The sequence below is a fragment of the Oncorhynchus tshawytscha genome, linkage group LG17 (assembly GCF_018296145.1).
Source record: "Oncorhynchus tshawytscha isolate Ot180627B linkage group LG17, Otsh_v2.0, whole genome shotgun sequence".
Lineage (NCBI taxonomy): Eukaryota > Metazoa > Chordata > Actinopteri > Salmoniformes > Salmonidae > Oncorhynchus > Oncorhynchus tshawytscha.
The window spans coordinates 1,361,923-1,384,991 of record NC_056445.1 but is presented as its reverse complement, the minus strand read 5'-3'; the positions used below and the strand labels follow the sequence as shown (position 1 = coordinate 1,384,991).

At 40.6% G+C, this 23,069-nt stretch overlaps 1 protein-coding gene across 1 annotated transcript in view; it reads left to right on the top strand.

Annotated features, from left to right (window-relative positions):
* The window catches only part of nyap2a (neuronal tyrosine-phosphorylated phosphoinositide-3-kinase adaptor 2a), a 121,344-nt gene that overhangs the window by 2,207 nt on the left and 96,068 nt on the right, over nucleotides 1-23,069 (top strand). The window contains exon 2 of the mRNA XM_024376671.1: nucleotides 3,065-3,297. Coding sequence (XP_024232439.1) covers nucleotides 3,095-3,297 — 203 coding nt within the window. The 5' untranslated portion in view covers nucleotides 3,065-3,094. The remainder of the gene's footprint in view (nucleotides 1-3,064; nucleotides 3,298-23,069) is intronic.

Here is a 23,069-nt window from a genome sequence, read left to right as displayed (position 1 = left end):
AGGGTCTCTTTCGCAGATGAGCCCTGCATAAATACATCAAACACACACAATATACAAAATTACAAAAAATATTAAGAAAAACAGACACATTTATCAACATAGAGGTCTCTGATCATTACTCTGAACTGACCAAAGGGGACCAGAACATCTCATTTCAAAGAGCTCTGTAAGGCGTTCCACATAAAGGGTGCAAAAAAACTAGAAGCAGCTTTACCCAACTCTGTGGAGACTGAAGTGGCATCCAGTGTTATCCAAGCCTGAGACCGGCTTTGGTCATTTGTAAGTCTAAATTGTATTAATGATGATAGATGCATAGGAAGTTTCTGCATGAGTGCTTTGTAGATAAACACAATATAATTCTGCTCACTCCTTACATGCGAAGAGGCCCAACCCACATTTTGATACAAAACACAATGGTGAGTTCTACAACCATCACCAGTAATAAACCTGAGGGTACAATGGAAAACAGCATCTAGTGGTTTAAGTGTAGATGCTGCTGTATGCATGTAGACAATATCCGCATAATCTAAAATAAACATAAATGTGGCCTCTGCGATTTCCTTCCTAATTACAAAAGTCAGACATGATTAATTTCTGTAAAAGAAACGAACCTTGATCTTCAACTTCTTCACCAGCTCAGTGACATGTTTTTTAAATGGTCGTTTGTCAACAAGCCAGATACCAAGATATTTGAAGGATGGCACTCGTTAAATTTGTGTACCGTTCAAACTAGTCATTACAAATGTATTTACATATGGGTTATGGGACCTAGAAAAAAAGCATTGGTTTTGTTTGCATTTAGCACAAATTTTAGATTTGCTCTCAAACAACTACACACACAATCCAACAATGATAGACAGGATAATTTCAAATATGCTCACAAAATCATACACAACGCTGTTTGTGCTCAAACACACACACAGTTTTGTTGACATTTTATATTAATGGAAATCTACTCTAGATCCATACAAAAGAAAATACCACTACCCCACTGGGCACACCATGTCATTTCAACGTGGAAATGTGGGTAACGTTTGATTAACAAGTTAATCAATGAGATTTCAACCTTTATTCACCCACTCGAAAAGATAGCCAAAAGTGTGTTGAATTCCCAATCTGTTATTAAACCTCTTAGGGCTCGCGAACCGCTAGCGTGACACCTGTCGACAACCTCCGGTGAAATTGGTGCGCGCCAAATTCAAATGACAAAATCTTAATATTAAACATTCATGAGCATACAAGTGTCTTATATCATTTAAAAGCTTAACTTATTGTTTAATGCAACTGCATTGTCAGATCTCAGAAAGGCTTTATGGTGAAAGCATACCATGCGATTATCTCAGGACAGTGCCCCACGTCAAAATACTTTTTCAACCAGCACAGGCTTCACAAAACCACAAATAGCGATTAAATAAATCACTTACCTTTGAAGATCTTCCTCTGTTTTCAATGCCAAGGGTCCCAGCTACAAATGAATGTTTGTTTTTTCGATAAAGTCCTTCTTTATGCCCAAAAAAGTCTGTTTAGTTTGCGCCATTGATTTCAGTAATCGACTCCTTCAACATGCATACAAAGGAATCCAGAAAGTTCCGGTAAACTTTGTCCAAACAAGTCAAACAATGTTTGTAATCAAACCTCAGGTACCCTAATATGTAAATAAATGATAATATTTCAGACTGAAAGAACGGTGTACAATAGGAAAGGAAAATAACAGAGCGCGCACTCATTCACTTTGGAAAAACTACTTGTTTTTCAAGAAATGAACCTGAAACCCTGTATAAAGACTTGACATCTAGTGGAAGGATTAGGTTCTGCAACCTGGGAGCTATTTTTATATATAGACCCATAGACTTGCATTGGAAAGGCCTGTGACCTCCTGCCATATCAATTCTGTTATACTCACAGACATTATTTTAACAGTTTTAGACACTTCAAAGTGTTTTCTATCAAATTCTACCAATTATATGCATATCCTAGCTTCTGGGCCTGAGTAACAGACAGTTTACTTTGGGCACGTCAGTCAGGCGGAAATTCAGTATACTGCCCCCTAGCCTTAAATAAAATAAAAATGTATTTGTCCCTTGCGCTGACTATAACAGGTGTAGACCTTACCGTGAAATGCTTACTTACAAGTCAGTAACCAACAATGTAGTACAACAAAGAGTTAATTGCTAAATAATTGCTAAATAATTGCAAAATAAACTAAAGTAAAAAACAAAATATAAAGTAACACAATAAGATGTGCGGATGTACAGGTTAGTCGAGGTAATTTGCACATGTAGGTAGGGGTAAAGTGACTATGCATACATAATAAACAGTGAGTAGCAGCAATGTAAAACAAAAGTGTGTGTGTGTGTGGGGGGGGTCAATGTAAATTGTCCGGGTGCCATTTGAATAATTGTTCAGCAGTCTTATGGCTTGGGGGTAGAAGCTTCTAAGCTTCCCAGTGATGTTTTGCGCCTTACGCACTACCCTCTGTTGCGCCTTACGGCTGGATGCTCTCGACGATGCAGCTGTAGAACCTTTTGAAGATCTGGGGACCCATGCCAAATCTTTTCAGTCTCCTGAGGTGGAAAAGGTGTTGTCGTGCCCACTTCACGACTGTCTTGGTGTGTTTCGACCATGATAGTTTGTTGGTGATGTGGACACCAAGGTACTTGAACCTCTCAACCCGCACCACTACAGCCTCATCAGTGTTAATGGGGGCGTTGCCCCTGAAAGTGAATATAATGCTAACGATCTGATGTTGTTTCAATGGTTCAAATTCAACAGATTGCATACAAGATTTGACTGTTGAAAATTGTTTACAGTGATGACATAATCCTATGGTTGTAATGTCACCCTCAAAACAACAGTTTACATTGATGACTTTATTAAAATCCAATGTATTTTCCACATAGACTCCACGTCACAATACGTTGACAAATATTTGCGCCCAGTGGGACATTGCATGTCATTTCCCTGCTCAACGTCGTTATACACCAGACGTCATTACTATTGACTTGACCTCCTTATCGTGTAACTCAGCCCTGTCTGTGTGTCTACCCTATCCCTCTACTTGCAGTGCTTTCTGCTCCACTGCCAGTGAAAAACAATGACTTCTCAAGAGGAGGAAGCATTGTTCAGCAGGTTCTTCCAGTATGTGGAGGACAGTGGACTCAGGGCCTATGACGGACTGGTCATCCAGAATGCCTCTGACATCGCCCGTGAGAGCGACCGCGTCCGCAAAGAGACCAACTGGGCCTACCTTCAGGAGAAACACGATAAGAAGAGAAGACAGGAAGAAGCCATAAAGAGGTAAGACAAAGAGCTCATGCGCATGCACACAAATACGAACTAAGACACGTCATATGTATAAAAACCTGTGTGAAATCAATGACAGACTGTGGGAATGACAGACTGTGGGACTGTGTTAATTTTAACTTCACAGGACAATAACTTCACACACACATATACAGAGAAATACACACCAATGCAGTAGAGGAGAACTGGGACGAAAGTCACACTTTTTGTTTCTTTCTAATTGGTCAGAGATTGATAGAACCAGAGACACCATATTTTATTACAAACAGACAGATGTCCTCCACCATTAGTAATTTAATTTCTAGGGTAAATGAGTTTAAATTAAATAGACAGAGAAGAGAACTAGCCTAACGTTACTTTTGTACCTGCCGGTGGGGACTGAAGGAACACTGTCTCGGGACGGAAGTAAGTGCACAATATATGTCTTATAGCACCCCCACAACATGATGCTGCCACCCCCATGCTTCACTATTGGTAAGGTCTTCTACGGCTTGAAAGCCTCCCCCTTTTTCCTCCAAACATAATGATGGTCATTATGGCCAAACAGTTTTGTCCCAATGTGCAGTTGCAAACCATAGTCTGGCTTTCTTATGGCGGTTTTGGAGCAGTGGCTTCTTCCTTGCTGAGAGGCCTTTCAGGTTATGTCAATATAGGACTCGTTTCACTGTGGATATATATACTTTTGTACCTGTTTCCTCCAGCATCTTCACAAGGTCCTTTGCTGTTGTTCTGGGATTGATTTACACTTGTTGCACCAAAGTACGTTCATCTCTAGGAGAAAGAACGTGTCTCCTTCCTGAGCGGTATGACGGCTGTATGATCCCATGGGACCACGCAGCCATGATAGCTTTCAGATGGACATTCGTTCTGTCTCCCAGAGATGAACGTACTTTGGTGAGAAAAGTGCAAATCAATCCCAGGAAACAGGTACAGAATTATCTATATCCACAGTAAAACGAGTCCTATATTGACATTACCTGAAAGGCCGCTCAGCAAGGAAGACGCCACTACTCCAAAACCGCCATAATAAAGCCAGACTATGGTTTGCAACTGCACATGGGGACAAAGGTCGTACTTTTGGTAGTAATGTCCTCAGGTCTGATGAAACAAAAATAGATATTTTTGGCCATAAGGACCATCGTTATGTTTGGAGGGAAAAGGGGGAGGCTTGCAAGCCGAAGAACACCATCTCAACCTTGAAGCACGGGGGTGGCAGCGTCATGTTGTGGGGTGCTTTGCTGCAGGATGGACTGTTGCACCACACAAAATAGATGGCATCATGAGGCAAGAAAATGAAGTGGATATATTGAAGCAACATCTCAAGACATCAGTCAGGAAGTTAAAGTTGGTCGCAAATGGGTCTTCCAAGTGGACAATGACCCCAAGCATACTTCCAAAGTTGTGGCAAAATAGCTTAAGGACAACAAAGTCAAGGTATTGGTGTGGCCATCACAAAGCCCTTACCTCAATCCAATAGAAAATGTGTGGGCCGAACTGAAAAAGCGTGCATGAGCAAGGAGGCCTACAAACCTCCCTCAGTTACACCAGCGCTGTCAGGAGGAATGGGCAAAAATTCACCAAACTTATTGTGGGAAGCTTGTGGAAGGCTACCCGAAATGTTTGACCCAAGTTAAATCAATTTAAAGGCAATGCTAACAAATACTGATTGAGTGTATGTAAACTTCTGACCTACTGGGAATGTGATGAAAGAAATAAAAGCTGAAATAAATAATTCTCTCTAATATTATTCAGCCATTTCACATTCTTAAAATAATGTTTTGATCCTAACTGAACTAATACAGGGAATTTTTACTTGGATTAAATGTTAGGAATTGTGAAAAACTGAGTTTAAATGTATTTGGCTAAGGTGTATGTAAACTTCTGACTTCAACACTTGAAGTCGGAAGTTTACATACACCTTAGCCAAATACATTTAAACTCAGTTTAGCCTACCTATATATATATATATATATATATATATATTAATATATATATATACAGTGCCTTGCGAAAGTATTCGGCCCCCTTAAACTTTGCGACCTTTTGCCACATTTCAGGCTTCAAACATAAAGATATAAAACTGTATTTTTTTGTGAAGAATCAACAACATGTGGGACACAATCATGAAGTGGAACGACATTTATTGGATATTTCAAACTTTTTTAACAAATCAAAAACTGAAAAATTGGGCGTGCAAAATTATTCAGCCCCTTTGCTTTCAGTGCAGCAAACTCTCTCCAGAAGTTCAGTGAGGATCTCTGAATGATCCAATGTTGACCTAAATGACTAATTATGATAAATACAATCCACCTGTGTGTAATCAAGCCTCCATATAAATGCACCTGCACTGTGATAGTCTCAGAGGTCCGTTAAAAGCGCAGAGAGCATCATGAAGAACAAGGAACACACCAGGCAGGTCCGATATACTGTTGTGAAGAAGTTTAAAGCCGGATTTGGATATAAAAAGATTTCCCAAGCTTTAAACATCCCAAGGAGCACTGTGCAAGCGATAATATTGAAATGGAAGGAGTATCAGACCACAGCAAATCTACCAAGACCTGGCCGTCCCTCTAAACTTTCAGCTCATACAAGGAGAAGACTGATCAGAGATGCAGCCAAGAGGCCCATGATCACTCTGGATGAACTGCAGAGATCTACAGCTGAGGTGGGAGACTCTGTCCATAGGACAACAATCAGTCGTATATTGCACAAATCTGGCCTTTATGGAAGAGTGGCAAGAAGAAAGCCATTTCTTAAAGATATCCATAAAAAGTGTTGTTTAAAGTTTGCCACAAGCCACCTGGGAGACACACCAAACATGTGGAAGAAGGTGCTCTGGTCAGATGAAACCAAAATTGAACTTTTTGGCAACAATGCAAAAAGCAACACAGCTCATCACCCTGAACACACCATCCCCACTGTCAAACATGGTGGTGGCAGCATCATGGTTTGGGCCTGCTTTTCTTCAGCAGGGACAGGGAAGATGGTTAAAATTGATGGGAAGATGGATGGAGCCAAATACAGGACCATTCTGGAAGAAAACCTGATGGAGTCTGCAAAAGACCTGAGACTGGGACGGAGATTTGTCTTCCAACAAGACAATGATCCAAAACATAAAGCAAAATCTACAATGGAATGGTTCAAAAATAAACATATCCAGGTGTTAGAATGGCCAAGTCAAAGTCCAGACCTGAATACAATCGAGAATCTGTGGAAAGAACTGAAAACTGCTGTTCACAAATGCTCTCCATCCAACCTCACTGAGCTCGAGCTGTTTTGCAAGGAGGAATGGGAAAAAATTTCAGTCTCTCGATGTGCAAAACTGATAGAGACATACCCCAAGCGACTTACAGCTGTAATCGCAGCAAAAGGTGGCGCTACAAAGTATTAACTTAAGGGGGCTGAATAATTTTGCACGCCCAACTTTTCAGTTTTTGATTTGTTAAAAAAGTTTGAAATATCCAATAAATGTCGTTCCACTTCATGATTGTGTCCCACTTGTTGTTGATTCTTCACAAAAAAATACAGTTTTATATCTTTATGTTTGAAGCCTGAAATGTGGCAAAAGGTCGCAAAGTTCAAGGGGGCCGAATACTTTCGCAAGGCACTGTATATATATATATATAGTCTTACAGAGCCTTTTCATAAGTCCACTCAAGTTTCTTCAACTATCTTCTGACTGTGAGTAGAGTAATGTTGTACCGTGATGCCAGCAGATTCCAGATTTCCTTTGCCGATCGTTCATCATCTTCAACCATCAGTGAGTCGAATGCTTGAATGGTCTTGCTGTAAATGGAATACAATGTAAAAATGTTCAACATACAGTAAAGTCCAGCAGTCGATTTAAGCATTATTTTTGATTACTTTACTATGCCTACATTACAGTATTGTAGCCTAATATACCTGTTAATTTTCCTGGGCTTCGCGATCGGCGTAACACAGGCGAATAGCACTGTCTGTGACCATAGTCCCCAAGTCTAACCGTATTTGACCAACATGTTTAATTAGTCAAGGTTCCTTGCTCTTCCACACTTGATTGAGTATCAGCAGGACAATAGACTGCTACTGAGTTCTCCAAATGCATTGTTTTCTAACCACATCTGGATGGATCCAAAACTAATTACTATGGGAATAGAAATATTGGAATAAAATAGGCTAATGAAGGCATCAAATTCTTGCTTACTGGAACACCCAAAGTCATCCAATTGTTATAATAGGATTTGAAGCAATAGCCTACCTGTGTGTGGTCAACTATTTCAGCACCGATTCGTGCTGCTCTGAGACAAGCATGGGGACTGGTCTTGATAAATCAATGAGATTTTAGTTTTCACTGAATCTTTGTTTTGAGTTTTGGTTAGCCTACAATTTGGGTGTGTAAATGTACAGATTATTTTGCTTTTCACTCACAGTCACCGGTCACATTGTACAGCGCCATATTGTCCGTAAATCCTGAGGGTTTAGTTTATTGTTTTTCTTGGAATAGAAACACCATAATATCAATCAAAAATGTGTTCATAAATTCTCTAGAACAGCCAATATTTAAATCAGTCAAATGCTTCTCAAAGATGCCCTCTGGTGGTCAAACTAGCACTAACTTGCATTAATGGCAACAATGGCTGACACTTACATAATGTGCCATAGAATTCTGCGGCAGCCTGCAAGCTGTGCTGCAGTACGATGCAACTTTTAAAGGAAGAACCACTCGCTGGGGAGTTCAAATAAGAAAATCAGTCAATTGAAATAAATAAATTAGGCTCTAATCTATGGATTTCAGGACTGTGAATACAGATATGCATCTGTTGGTCACATACTTTTTTTTAAAGTTAAGGGTGTGGATCACAAAACCAGTCAGTATCTGGTGGAATCACCATTTGCTCCATGCAGCACGACACATCTCATTTGCATAGAGTTGATTAGGCTGATGATTGTGGCCTGTGGAATGTTGTCCCAATTCCTCTTCAATGGCTGTGCGAAGTTGCTGGATATCAGTGGGAACTGGAACACGTTGTCATACACGTCAATCAAGAGCATCCCAAACATGCTCAATGAGTGATATGTCTGGTGAGTATGCAGGCGATGGAAGAACTGGGACATTTTCAGCTTCCAGGAATTGTGTACAGATTCTTGCAACATGGGGCTGTGCATTCTCATGCTGAAACATGAGGTGATGGCGGCGGATGAATGCACGACAATGGGCCTCGGGATCTCGTCATGGCATCTCTGTGTATGGAAATTGGCATCGATAAAATGCAATCGTGTTCGTTGTCCATAGCTTATTCCTGCCCATATCATAATCCCACCGCCACCATGGCATACTTTGTTCACAACGTTGACATCAGCAAAACCAGTCACCCACATGACACCATACACGCTGTCTGCCATGTGCACATGTGTAGACATATAGACAATAGTGACCCATCCACTTAACTAGATGTGGCTGGATGTCACATGACCCATCAATTTAGACAGGTGTGTGAAGTGGTGTCTTTTGTTTAGACATGATGCTAGCTAGCTAGTTAGCTGGACAATGATCTAAAACCCCAACCCATACTATTAGCAATACAAAGTGATTGTCATAGCTAGCCACATGAAATGCTGTAGTATGAATCTGCAAGTAGCTAAAACGAACCATCTAGGTTCAATGTTAGATAGCTAGCTAACAGGCTATACATATCAAATGGCTTTCTGGGATACAAATAAAATTGCTACATAGATCATACACGTAAAGTTAGCTAAAGAGCCAGCAAGCTAATGTTCGCTAGCTAGCTAACAGTACGCTTTAACTTGCAATGAAAACAACTTCCTGAAAAAATTTAAAACCAATAAAAATCTAAAAATGTAGCTAGCTAGACTTTAACCCGTATACATGGAAGAACACTTGGTATCTTGTCCGTTTGGTTTGTAACTAGCTACAGCTTGTTTGGGCCGTTGCTGTGTTAAGTCACTCCGGATCACACTAACTGTGTGCAGAAAGTAGTCCCTCACAACTTTTTCCCACTGAGCTTTGTCGATAGTGCCTGCTAAACTTTGCTCAGCGATGTTGTTGACAGCAGAAACAACACTTTTGCAGTTTTCCTTGACTAACGTTATATATTTCAAAAAAGCCACGGAAGCAAGGCTTATCTACAAATACTGAGCAGCTCATGTTATAGACAGAAGCGTGCTACTCTCGGCATTTCCAGCCCATCGATTATCTCAGCCAATCATGGCTAGCAGTAAGGTTCTTGTTTTTTCCCGTGGCTAAACCAAGTAGGCTCGTAATATAACATTTTGATTCGTATTTACAGATGGCATACAAGTTTGTCATGACATGAAAATGAACATGTTCCAGAAGACATTTCTACAAAAAACACACTTTGATAATACATATATTTTTAAACATTCAAATGCATCTCCTGTGAAGTAGTGAATAAAATTAAACTAATTAATAAGGCAGACTAACTAAACGGAGCACAGAGCTATATACACAAAATCTAGCTTCTTGAAATGGGTCACAAATGTACTATCAGTCGTTTTAAATAAGTATTGCTTTCGGTTCGACATTTATGAAAATGAACCACGTGTCAACATCACAAGGTTGTGTAACCATAATATTTTGCCTTACAATATTAATCGAATTAAAATAGATCAACTAATAGCTATTTTAACCATAATTTTCTCATCTCACTTTAACCTTTCTAGGGCAGGCGTTCCGCTAACAGAACCCCTCGACAACAATCCTCTGAAAAGGCAGAGAGCGAAATTCAAAAATAATTTTTAGAAATATGTAACTTTCACACATTAACAAGTCCAATACAGCAAATGAAAGAAACTTCTTGTTAATCTACCCATCGTGTCCAATTTCATAAATGCTTTACAGCGAAAGCACAACATATGATTATGTTAGATCACCGCCAAGTAAAAAAAACAGCCATTTTTCCAGCCAAAGATAGGAGTCACAAAAAGCTGAAATATAGATAAAATGAATCACTAATCGTTGATGATCTTCATGAGATGACACTCATAGGACATCATGTTACACAATACATTTGTTTTGTTCGATAATGTGCATATTTATATCCAAAAATCTCAGTTACATTGGCGCGTTTCTTGCAGTAATGTTTTGATTCCAAAACATCCAGTGATTTTGCAGAAATACTCATAATAAACATTGATAAAGGATACACGTGTTATTCACAGAACTAAAGATAGACTTCTCCTTAATGCAACCGCTGTGTCAGATTTTTTTTTAAACTTCACGGAAAAAGCATAATCTGAGAATGGCGCTCAGAGCCCAATCCAGCCAGAGGAATATCCGCCATGTTGGAGTCAACAGAAGTTAGAAATAACACTATAAATATTCACTTCCTTTGATGATCTTCATAAGAAGGCACTCCCAGGAATCCCAGTTCGACAATAAATGGCTGATTTGTTCCATAAAGTCCATCATTTATGTCCAAATAGCCACTTGTTAGTGTTCAGCCCAGTAACCATCTTCATGAGGCACAAGCACGCAAGTCCAGACAAAAACTCCAAATGTTCCGTTACAGGTCGTAGAAACAAGTCAAACGATGTGTGGAATCAATCTTTAGAATGTTTTTAACATAAATCATCAATAAGGTTCCAACCGGAGAATTCCTATGTCTGAAGAAAAGCACTGGAACGAGAGCTAACTCTCTCGTGACCGCGCGTCATGAGACCAAGGCACTATGCCAGACCACTGACTCAAGCAGGTCTCATGAGCCCCTCTTTAAAGACGGTTGACATTTAGTGGAAGCCGTAGCAAGTGCAACTTGACTCCATAGACACTGTATTTGGTAGGCCAAGCTTTTAAAAACTACAAACCTCAGATTTACCACTTCCGGGTTGGATTTTTCTCAGGTTTTTGCCTGCCATAGAAGTTATGTTATACTCGGACATCATTCAAACAGTTTTAGAACTTCAGAGTGTTTTCTATCCAATACTAATAATAATATGCATATATTAGCATCTGGGACAGAGTAGGAGGCTGTTCACTCTGGGCACGCTGTTCATCCAAAAGTGAAAATGCTGCCCCCTATCCCAAAAAGGTTTTAATGGGAATTGTAGTAGGATATCTTTCAAACCATTTGCAAAGGCTATTCATGCTTATCCCTACAAATCATGGGCTTTCCTTGTGTCTTGATAGAATACATGTCTTTATTCCCTTCACAAACAGCACTCATCATTATTATCACACTTCCCTTGACCCCCAAAATCATAAAGATATACATTTTTAAGCGCTAACCTGTTGATAAAAGCTTATGTGGAAAGCAGATCCATCAAGTCAATTGATTAAGGCATAATTCTAATAATGTTATATTTCGGTTTAAAACATTCTGTCACTTGTTGATACTTTGCTAACATTATAAAAGCAATATGAAAGTCATCAGTTTACATTGTGTTTACTTTCATGTCACCTGTCTCTCGTGTAACTTCTCCCAGGCTAACACCCAAGACTAGCTAGCATGATACTTGAAACCTATTGTAACGTAGACGCAGGGAGTCAGTTAGTGAGTTTTATGATAACGAACATGGAATGATACAAAACAAGAGAAGGGTCTGACATGGGAACACAAACAATACTACCTGATAACTGATAAAACTAGTGCTAGATAAAGGGTAAGTAATGAAGGTATTAATGAAGTCCAGTTGTGACTGATAGGGCCCAGGTGTGTGTAATGATGGTTGCCAGGTGTGCGTAAAGATGGGTTGCCAGGACTGGTGGCTAGTAGACCGTTGACGTCGAGCGTCGGTGCAGGAGTAGACGTAACACCTATGTTGTAGTTTAGTCACAAAATGGGTTAAGAAAATGACATATGTTTGGAACCATAAACAATTAAACACTTTCAGTTCTGTTTTTTTACTTGCATTGCTCAAAACAGTTTTTTGTCCTCTACAGTAGGAACATGCTGACTTCACCTAATCATTCTAGCTTCTGTGTTATCTGAGAAAATGGGCCTGTTACTATCGCCCCGTGTTACTTTTGTCCCAGCTCTCTCCTAGTACACACACAAACATATACAGACTGAGGCAGCAAAGATGTACAGAATGAAATCCCTGGTTTTGCTTATACTATTTCACTCTGAAATCAAATCAATGTTTATGGTCACATGCTTCGTAAACAACACATGTATTGTAACAGTGAAATGCTTAATTACGGGCCCTTCCCAACAGTGCAGAGAGAAAGAAAATAGAGAAATAATAGAAAAGTAATAATAAAAGTAATGATAAATACAAAATGAGTAATGACAACTTGACTATATACACGGGGTACCAGTACCGAGTCGATGTGCAGGGTTAATAAACAGTAGCAGCAGCGTATGTGATGAGCCAAAAAAGTTAGTGCAATAAGGGTCAATGCAGATAGTCCGGGTAGCAATTTGGTTAACTATTTAACAAACTTTTTAGCAGTCTTGTGGTTTGGGGGTAGAAGTGGTCAGGGTCCTGTTGGTTCCAGACTTGATGCATAGGTACGGCTTGCCGTGCCGTAGCAGAGAGAACAGTCTATGACTTGGATGGCTGGACTATTCTTTTTTACACCGCCTGGTGTTAAGGTCCTGTATGGCAAGGAGCTTGGCCCCAGTGATGTACTGGGATGTACGCACTACCCTCTGTTGCGCCTTTTGGTCAGATGCCAAGCAGTCAACGTAGCAAATGGTGATGCTGCCAGTGAAGATGCTCTCAATTGTGCAACTTTTTGAGGATCTGAGGGCTCATGCCAAATCTTTTCAGCCTCCTGAGGGGGAAAATGCATTGCAGTGCCCTCTTCACAACTGTGTTGGTGTGTGAGCACCATGATAGATCCTTAGTTATGTGGACACCAAGGAATTTGAAGCTCTCAACCCCATTTCACTACAGCCCTGTCAATGTGAATGAGGGCGTGCTCGGCCATCCCATTTCCTGTAGTCCACGAACAGCTCCTTTGTCCAGGATCCAGATGAGCTTGCAGGGCACAAGGGTGTTGAATGCTGAGCTGTAGTCAATAAACAGCATTTTCACATAGGTGTTGTCCAGGTGGGAAAGTGCAGTGTCGAGTGCAATATAAATTGTGTCATCTGTGGGTCCGTTGGGGTGGAATGTGAATTTTGGGGTGGGTCAAGGGTGTCTGGATGATGGTATTGAACGTGAGCTATGACAAGCCTTTAAAAATATGTCATGGCTACAGATTTGAGTGCTACGGGGCGATAGTCATTTATACAGATGACCTTGGCATTCTTGGGCACATGGACAATGGTGGTTTGCTTGAAGCATTTAGGTATTACAGATCGGGTCAGAGAGATATTGAAAATGTTGGTGAAGACACCTGGTCAGCGCATGTTCTTTGTTTATCTGTGACCACAGTCGGTCTAATAGCTGAAAGTGACTTTGGCTAAGTCTCTACCCCCATCCGTCCTCCCCCCACCTATTTTAAGAGCACTTGAGAGAATTATCATAATAAGATCTGGGTCTGTCCAATGTTTGCATGGTATAGTAGGGTATGACACCTGTACACTGTGAATGGAGCTGGAAGTCCCCTGACCACTTGGTACTAATGGGGATGTTTGGATTAGGAATGGAGTCAGATTTCAACTAGTGTCTGTGTCAGGGAAAGTGTGTTTGTGTGTGTGTGTGTGTGTGTTCTCTCAGTTGTTGGGGGTGTAAAACTCGAGTTTTGGAATCATGAGCAAGATTTACTCCAATATTTCTACATGATGAATTGAGCTAGCTATCCTATCATGTTATAAAATTGTTACTGAACAGATTTGTAACTGTACTTTGGCTGTATCTACAGTATGTGAAGAACGTGTATTCATTCAGTTGAATGGTGCATAAAAAGTCAAGACCATGACCTTCAACGTGTATAAAGTAAAGACCATTCAAAATTGTTAAAAGGGAGACCACCATGACAAGCTAAAAAAAAACATGTGATAGAGAAATGGATAGATGGATTTCCACCCCAGAATTCTTACTGATGGACAGAACAACATAATGTAATAACAACATAATACATTTCACATGCTGTTGTGCAAATAAAATAGACAACAGTTGGAAATTATAGGCAATTAGCAAGACACCCCCAATAAAGGAGTGGTTCTGCAGGTGGTGACCACAGACCACTTCTCAGTTCCTATGCTTCCTGGCTGATGTTTTGGTCACTTTTGAATGCTGGTGGTGCTTTCACTCTAGTGGTAGCATGAGACAGAGTCTACAAACCACACAAGTGGCTCAGGTAGTGCAGCTCATCCAGGATGGCACATCAATGCGAGCTGTGGCAAGAAGGTTTGCTGTGTCTGTCAGCGTAGTGTCCAGAGCATGGAGGCGCTACCAGGAGACAGGCCAGTAAATCAGGAGACGTGGAGGAGGCCGTAGGAGGGCAACAACCCAGCAGCAGGACCGCTACCTCCACCTTTGTGCAAGGAGGAGCAGGAGGAGCACTGCCAGAGCCCTGCAAAATGACCTCCAGCAGGCCACAAATGTGCATGTGTCTGCTCAAACGGTCAGAAACAGATTCCATGAGGGTGGTATTGGCAAATTCGCCAATGGCGCCCTGTGCTCTTCACAGATGAAAGCATGTTCACACTGAGCACATGTGACAGTCTGGAGACACCGTGGAGAACGTTCTGCTGCCTGCAACATCCTCCAGCATGACCGGTTTGGCGGTGGGTCAGTCATGGTGTGGGGTGGCATTTCTTTGGGGGGGCCGCACAGCCCTCCATGTGCTGGCCAGAGGTAGCCATTAGGTACCGAGATGAGATCCTCAGACCCCTTGTGAGACCATATGCTGGTGCGGTTGGCCCTGGGTTCCTCCTAATGCAAGACAATGCTAGACCTCATGTGGCTGGAGTGTGTCAGCAGTTCCTGTAAGAGGAAGGCATTGGTACTATGGACTGGCCCGCCCGTTCCCCAGACCTGAATTCAATTGAGCACATCTGGGACATCATGTCTCGCTCCATCCACCAACGCCACGTTGCACCACAGACTGTCCAGGAGTTGGCGGATGCTTTAGTCCAGGTCTGGGAGGAGATCCCTCAGGAGACCATCCGCCACCTCATCAGGAGCATGCCCAGGCGTTGTAGGGAGGTCATACAGGCACGTGGAGGCCACACACACTACTGAACCTCATTTTGACTTGTTTTAAGGACATTACATAAACGTTGGATCAGCCTGTAGTGTGGTTTTCCACTTTAATTTTGAGTGTGACTCCAAATCCAGACCTGATTTTGTAGTCAGCACATTCAACTATGTAAAGAAAAAAGTATTTAATAAGAATATTTCATTCATTCAGATCTAAGATGTGTTATTTTAGTGTTTCCTTTATTTTTTTGAGCAGTGTATTTTTATTTGTTTAACACTTTTTTGGTTACTACATGATTCCATATGTGTTATTTCAGTGTTGATGTCTTCACTATTATTCTACAATGTAGAAAATAGTAAAAATAAAGAAAAACCCTGGAATGAGTAGGTGTGTCCAAACTATATATATAGTAAACATATACACAGCAACAATACAGGCATTTTTTATGTAACCCTAATTTTACCAGGTAAATTGACTGAGAACACATTATCATGTACAGCAATAACCTGGAGAACAGTTACAGAGGAGAGATTTATGAGCCAATTGTAACCTGGGGATGATTAGGTGGCCATGATGGTATGAAGGCCAGCCTGGGAATTTTGCCAGGACACCAGGGTCAACATCCCTACTTTTACAATAAGTGCCATGAGATTTGTAATGACCATAGAGAGTCAGGACATCTGTTTAACATCTGTAATGTCCCCCCCCCCAATCACTGCCCTGGGGCATTGGGATATTTTTTTAGACTGGAGGAAAGGGTGCCTCCTACAGGCCCTCCAACACCACTTCCAGCATAATTTGGTCTACCATCCAGGGACTGACCAGGACCAACCCTGTTTAGCTTCAGAAGCAAGCCAGCAGTGGGATGCAGGGTGGTATTCTGCATGAAATATATGAATGCCTTCAAGGTATATACAAGATAAGTATCACACAAATCCATTTTCATTGAAAAGCAATACTGATTCTGGTACAATAGTGTTAGTAGCTGTCATGTCTGGACTATCATTGAATGTGAAGACTTATTTATATAAAATCAGTTCTCTAAGTTTAATTATTACGTGATTAAACTAATTATGTCAACATTAATTAGCTAGGAAGTCGGGGCACCACGGAAAATGTTGAGATTTACAGAGTTGTAATTTTCTGAATATAACTTTTCAGATATTTTAATATCTGATCAATTAGTCATTCTCATTAATGTATTATTATTACCTCATCAGTTCTCATTACTGAACACCACAAACCCTTGGATATCTGCACGAACACTAGCATAAATCATGAATCAGCGATATACAAATGTACTTAATTATTTATTTACTAACGAACTAAATAATCACACAGAATTACATAACAAACAAACAATAGATATTTGGGTTACTACATGATACAAAGAAAAAGTCCCTAGCTGTAACGGTTCTCTTGTGGTGAAGGAGAGTCTGACCAAAATGCGGCGTGTAGATTGCGATCCATGTTTAATAAACAAACGTAAAACACGAGTCAATATAAACACTACAAAAACAAAGAACGTAATGAACGTAACGAAAACCGAAACAGCCTATACTTGTGAAAACTAACAAAGACAGGAGCAACGACACTAAGGACAATCACCCACAAAACACTCAAAGAATATGGCTGTCTAAATATGGTTCCCAATCAGAGACAACGATAAACACCTGCCTCTGATTGAGAACCACTTCAGACAGCCATAGACTTAACTAGAACACCCCACTAAGCTACAATCCCAATACATACACAACACATACAAAAACCCATGCCACACCCTGGCCTGACCAAATAAATAAAGACAAACACCATATACTTTGACCAGGGCGTGACACTAGCGAGTGGTGCACAATGGGATTGCCTTGTAGTTCTCCAGTTTTATCCACTGAGATAGCGGTGGGCGCACAAGGCTCAAGGCACGAGGGCATGGGGTGTGGGACGCACTGCAAAGCAGTGCACAGAAGACGGACCTAGCCCATGGGGAAGGGAAGGGGGGGGGGTGATCCCAACCCCGCCACAGAGAGACACTTTAAGGGGCATTGCATTAATAATGGCGCTGACTAGGGAAACGGTCCCGCTGTTCTTAGTGCATGTCTGCACGTTTTAACCTAAAGAATGTAACTAATAATGGTGCAAAAAATGCAAGTTAGATTTGATTTCAGAGGGCAAAAATTATGACATTTTAAAGTGTTAGACCCCTCGCTAAATGAGTCAATCAAAAGGTAGACTAAAATGATTTACAGAAATATTGGAATAAAATTCTCTCATGAAGGCAAACAATTTAGAATCCTCCAAAACTATTATGCTGTAGCCTACTCCCGATTTTCCATTCCATCCTAGCAGAAACCTAGCAGAAAATTTCTTGTTATCAAAATATCACTTAACATAAACCATTACTTGCATTCGCACTGACTGTTTTTAGGCCTACATCAGAATCATAACTCTTCTTATCAAGATTTTCGTTACAATCTTCATTAAAAAAAGTCTAATATTGAAACAAGATACAACCTAACCTTCCTAAATATCAAAAATGGTCTCATCAAACATAAGTTCCCCGCAAATGAAGGATCCAGATTCGTCTACTTGTTCTGTAGACATGCATTCAGCACTCCACGGGTCAGAACCTGGAATCGGCCCGTACCTCACCATCTGTTTTCATCGATTTCTCCAGAGTCCTGGAAATAAGGCCTCGTACACAGGGAATTAGACAACAGCCCCATAAAACTAAAACAGTCACACAGGTGAATTTAGCCCATAACACAGTGATCATAATATTTTTCCATTTTCCAAACGTGCTATCAAACCAATTAGTCAGATAAGTATCCACCCCAGAGTTTTCTGCCAAACAGTGAGCCAGGGTGGTCAAACCAGCTGAGGCTTCGGTAACTGATTCGTCCGGAGCTGTGTCATTTGGGATGAAAATACAACACATGGTCTCGGAGATCACGCATACTCCTCCCTTTTCAGCCAATAACATATCTAATGCAATTCTATTCTGCCAAGCCATCAGGCTAGTTGCTTCAGTCTGTTCTGCCAAACCTTTAATAGCATCTCTGGTATAATTGGTAAAGCGCTGTTGATTATAATAAATATAATTAATCCAGTCCATGTTCTTATTGAGAGTAGACCACCACGAAATGCTTAACTCTAATCCTGTTACGATCTGATTTCTTGCTTTGAACTCATCTGGTATCCCCAGTAGAACCCCAATGTTATCAATATATACTCTCTCGTCAAAAGACCCAGATGGAGTACTTCTTTTCTCCCGTTTGGCCAACTTCATGTCTTGGTGTTGAATGAGTGTGAAAGGCATTCCCAAATGTACAAGGGAGCGTAATCCTGTCCAATCTGCCGGTAAAACCTCGCCCTGACATCCTTCCCCCACACAACCTCCAGATGTCAGCCCTGGCCTACTTTACCTTATTGAAATCCCCAGAGTTCAAACCGCCTATCAAATTAGACATGGTCTCGTCAGTGATAATATTCTCTGTCCAATTGCAGGTACTAACTTCCCCTACATATTTCCCAAGAGTACTGTACTGGGCCAAACAGTAATAATCTCCTCCGGTCACTGTAAAGGGAGGAAGTCTTGATTTAAAAGGGGAACCTGTGGATATAAATAGTAACTGTAACTGTCATTATCTGGCATTCCTGCCATACTGGCCTAACCTCCTCTACCCGGAACCGTACTAGGGTGTTGACCGAAAACTGGTCATATCCAACATACAATAACCCTAGATCCTCTTTCATTACTTTTTAAAGGGTAAGGCGTATCTTTATGCAATAGATCCCCCTCTCCGGACTACAGTCAAAAACTCTCACCTTCACTATACTCCACCTCCTTCCATAAAATCGTTGATTTTAGAAAAAACATGTCTATGAGTGGCAATCTCTAAAGTCCTTACATTTCAATTTCCTATCTTAATCCTAACAAAAATCCTAAATCATCATAGATGTCATATATTCCTGTCAAATGTAATACTATTTAAATAAAAACCTCCTAATAGTCAAACAAAGCAAAAATAAATGCTAAACATATCAAATCCTTCCTACACTAATAAGCTTTTTCCTTCAGGGATCCACAGTATTTTATCTGACAATAACATGAATTAAACTTAAAATCAGTTTCATCAATAATTTAATATATGTTGTATAGTGTGTGGAATACCTTATCTACAGTAATTTATCACCCCTAAAAACTGAAACTTATTTTTCTATGTCATTTCCTGCCCTATTGGCTTAATACGGTGTCCTGTCCAAACCTCAAAGGACCATCTACCCCCATTTATTATCGATGATTAATATGATTTCTGTTCCTGTTGCAGTACAATAAAATCCATTATAATACATTTACTTTAAAAACCAGTATGTCCCATGACCACAAATTCATTATTCAAATGGCTCCCCCTGTGGCTGATCAGACCAACTGGGAGAGCCATGGAAGCTTGGTCAATGGTTATACCACCTTTTTATAGTCATGTTCCATACCACATTAGACCTATTAAAGAACCCTTTATCCTTAAAATCAAAATTCACTTGTGTAATTAAAACTCATAAAATAAAAACTCATAAAGTTCCATATGTTAACAATTTCTTTGTTGTTTGGCCGGGTGTGGTTCTCAATCAGAGGCAGCTGTATATCAGTGTCTCTGATTGAGAACCATACTTAGGAAGCTTTTTCCCACATGGGTTTTGTGGGTGGTTTTCTGTTTTTGTGTCTTCACCAGACAGAAATGTTTCTTGTTGTTACATTTTGTTATTTTGTCTCAGTGTTCAGTTTGTTTAATAAATAAGCATGAACACTTCCCACGCTGCGCTTTGGTCCACACCTTCTTCCAACAGCTGTTACAAAGTAATTCTTCTTTGAAAGTTGACAAACTTGTAAACTTACTTTTGAAAAAATGGCCTTTGAAAGTTTTGGTACCTACTGGAGAGCTCTCCTTTGCCTACACCCATTCAGCATTGTTCACAACCGCTTAAACCATCCCCACCAATCTCTTTAAGGTTTCACATGTGAGGTCATGTGCTAAACAGAGAGTAGCTTCGCACACCTGTATTTGGGGAGTTTCTCTCATTCTTCTCTGCAGATCCTCTCAAGCTCTGTAGGTTTGGATGGGGAGTGTTGCTGCACAGCTATTTTCAGGTCTCTCCAGAGATGTTCAATCTGGTTTGAGTCTGGGCACTGGCTGGGCCACTCAAGGACATTCAGAGACTTGTCCCAAAGCCACTCCTTTGTTGTCTTGGCCGTGTACTTAGAGTTGTTGTCCTGTTGGAAGGTGAACCTTCGCCCCCCTCTGAGGTCCTGAGCGCTCTGGTGCAGTTTTTCATCAAGGATCTCTGTACCTTGCTCTGTTCATCTTTCCCTTGACCTTGACTAGTCTCCCAGTCCCTGCCACTGAAAAACATCCCCACAGCATGATGCTGCTACCAGCATGCTTCACTGTAGCTATGGTGCCAGCTTTCCTCCAGGCGTGACTTGGCATTGAGGCCAAAGGGTTCAATCTTGTTTTCATCAGACCAGAGAATCTTGTTTCTCAAGGTTTGAGAGTCTTTAGGTTCCTCTAAGCTAGCTGTCATGTGCTTTTTACTGAGGAGTGTCTTCCGTCTGGCCAATCTACAATAAAAGCCTAATTCATAGACTGCTGAAGAGATGGTTGTCCTGGAAGGTTCTCCCATCTCCACAGAAGAACTCTGGAGCTCTGTCAGTGACCATCAGGTCACCTCCCTGACCAAGGCCCTTCTTCCCCGACTGCTCAGTTTGGCTGGGCGTCTGTCGCAAGTTCTGCTGTTTTCTTGCTTATGGAATAGATGGGGTTTATAGAAGATATGATATGCATATAACTGGTAGATTGGGATAGAAAACACTCTAAAGTTTCCAAAACTGTTAAATTCTTGATGCACCCATCCCGTTAGCAGGATCATTTACGTCAACATTCGCTGAATTGCAGTGAGCCAAATTCAAATTAAATTACTAAAAATATTTAATTTCCAAGAAATTTCAAGTGCAATATAGAAAAACACAGTTTAGCTTGTTGTTAATCCACCTGGCATGTCAGATTTCAATAAAGCTTTTTGGCGAAAGCATACCAAGCGTTTATGTAAGTACATCTCTCTCACTAGACAAAATATTACAAACAGCTAGCAGCCAAGTAGATTGGTCACGAAAGTCAGAAAAGCAATAAATTAAATCGCTTACCTTTGATGATCTTTGGATGTTTGCACTCATGAGACTCCCAGTTACACAATAAATGTTCCTTTTGTCCATAAAGCTTATTTTTATATCCAAAATACCTCCATTTGTTTGGCGCATTATGTTCAGAAATCCACAGGCTCGAGCAGTCACGACGTCACAGATGAAAATTCCAAATATTATACGTAATGTTCACAGAAACATGTCAAATGTTTTTTATAATCAAGCCTCAGGTTGTTTTTAAAATATATAATCGATAATATATCAATCGGCACTGTCTCTTTTTCAGTAAGAGAGGGAGAGTCAATGACTGCCCCACTGTGTTACACAAGCAAAACTCATGGAACACCCAGCTATCCACCGCCGCGATATCTTTCTCACTCATTTTTCTAAATGAAAGCCTGAAACTATGTCTAAAGACTGTTGACACCTTGAGGAAGCGATAGGAAAAGGAATCTGGTTGATATCCCTTTAAATGGAGCGAAGGCAGGCTATGGAACATGGAGCTTTCAAAATAGAAGCCACTTCCTGGTTTGATTTTCCTCAGGTTTCGCCTGCAATATCAGTTCTGTTATACTCACAGACAATATTTTGACAGTTTTGGAAACTTCAGAGTGTTTTCTATCCCAATCTGTCAATTATATGCATATTCCATCATATGGGCCTGAGAAATAGGCTGTTTACATTGGGAACATTATTTTTCCAAACATAAAAATAGTGCCCCCTAGCTGAAAGAGGTTAATGCCATGACAAAATATGAATTTGTTTTCCATCGATCTCACATCATTCCCCACATTCGGATGTTAGAAATATTGTTCCAGTGTTCACTTTTTGGACGTTAGAGTTTTGGCAGCAAAAGTCTTCTGGGGACAAAAAAATTCCATTGGTTGATACTAAAGATCCAAAATAGAGTTCTCTCCTGCTTAATTTCCGACTGGGTGCGAGGTAAAAAATACTGGCTCTGGCTATTGTCAACCATTGCCAAGCTGATCTGAGCCATTGGATCTTCACGTGTAGTCATGAAAGATGGTTTAGACCCTTTCTTCTTTAAGGATGCTGCCCTTATCATCACCAAGCCTATCTCTGACCTTTTTAACTGGTCTCTCCTCTCTGGGGAGGTTCCCATTGCTTGGAAGGCAGCCACGGTGCATCCTTTATTTAAAAGGGGAGATAAAGCTGACCCCAACTGTTATAGGCCCATTTCTATTTTGCCCTGTTTATTATAAGTGATGGAAAAATGTATCAATAATCAACTGACTGGCTTTCTTGATGTCTATAGTACTCTCTCTGGAATGCAATCTGGTTTCCGCTCAAGTTATGGATGTGTCACTGCAACCTTAAAGGTCCTCAAATGTCACCATTGCCCTTGATTCTAATCAATGTTGTGCTGCTATTTTTATTGACTGGGCCAAAGCTTTTGATACGGTAGACCATTCCATTCTTGTGGGCCAGCTAAGGAATATTGATGTCTCTTAGGGGTATTTGGCCTGGTTTGCTAACTACCTCAAAGAGTGCAGT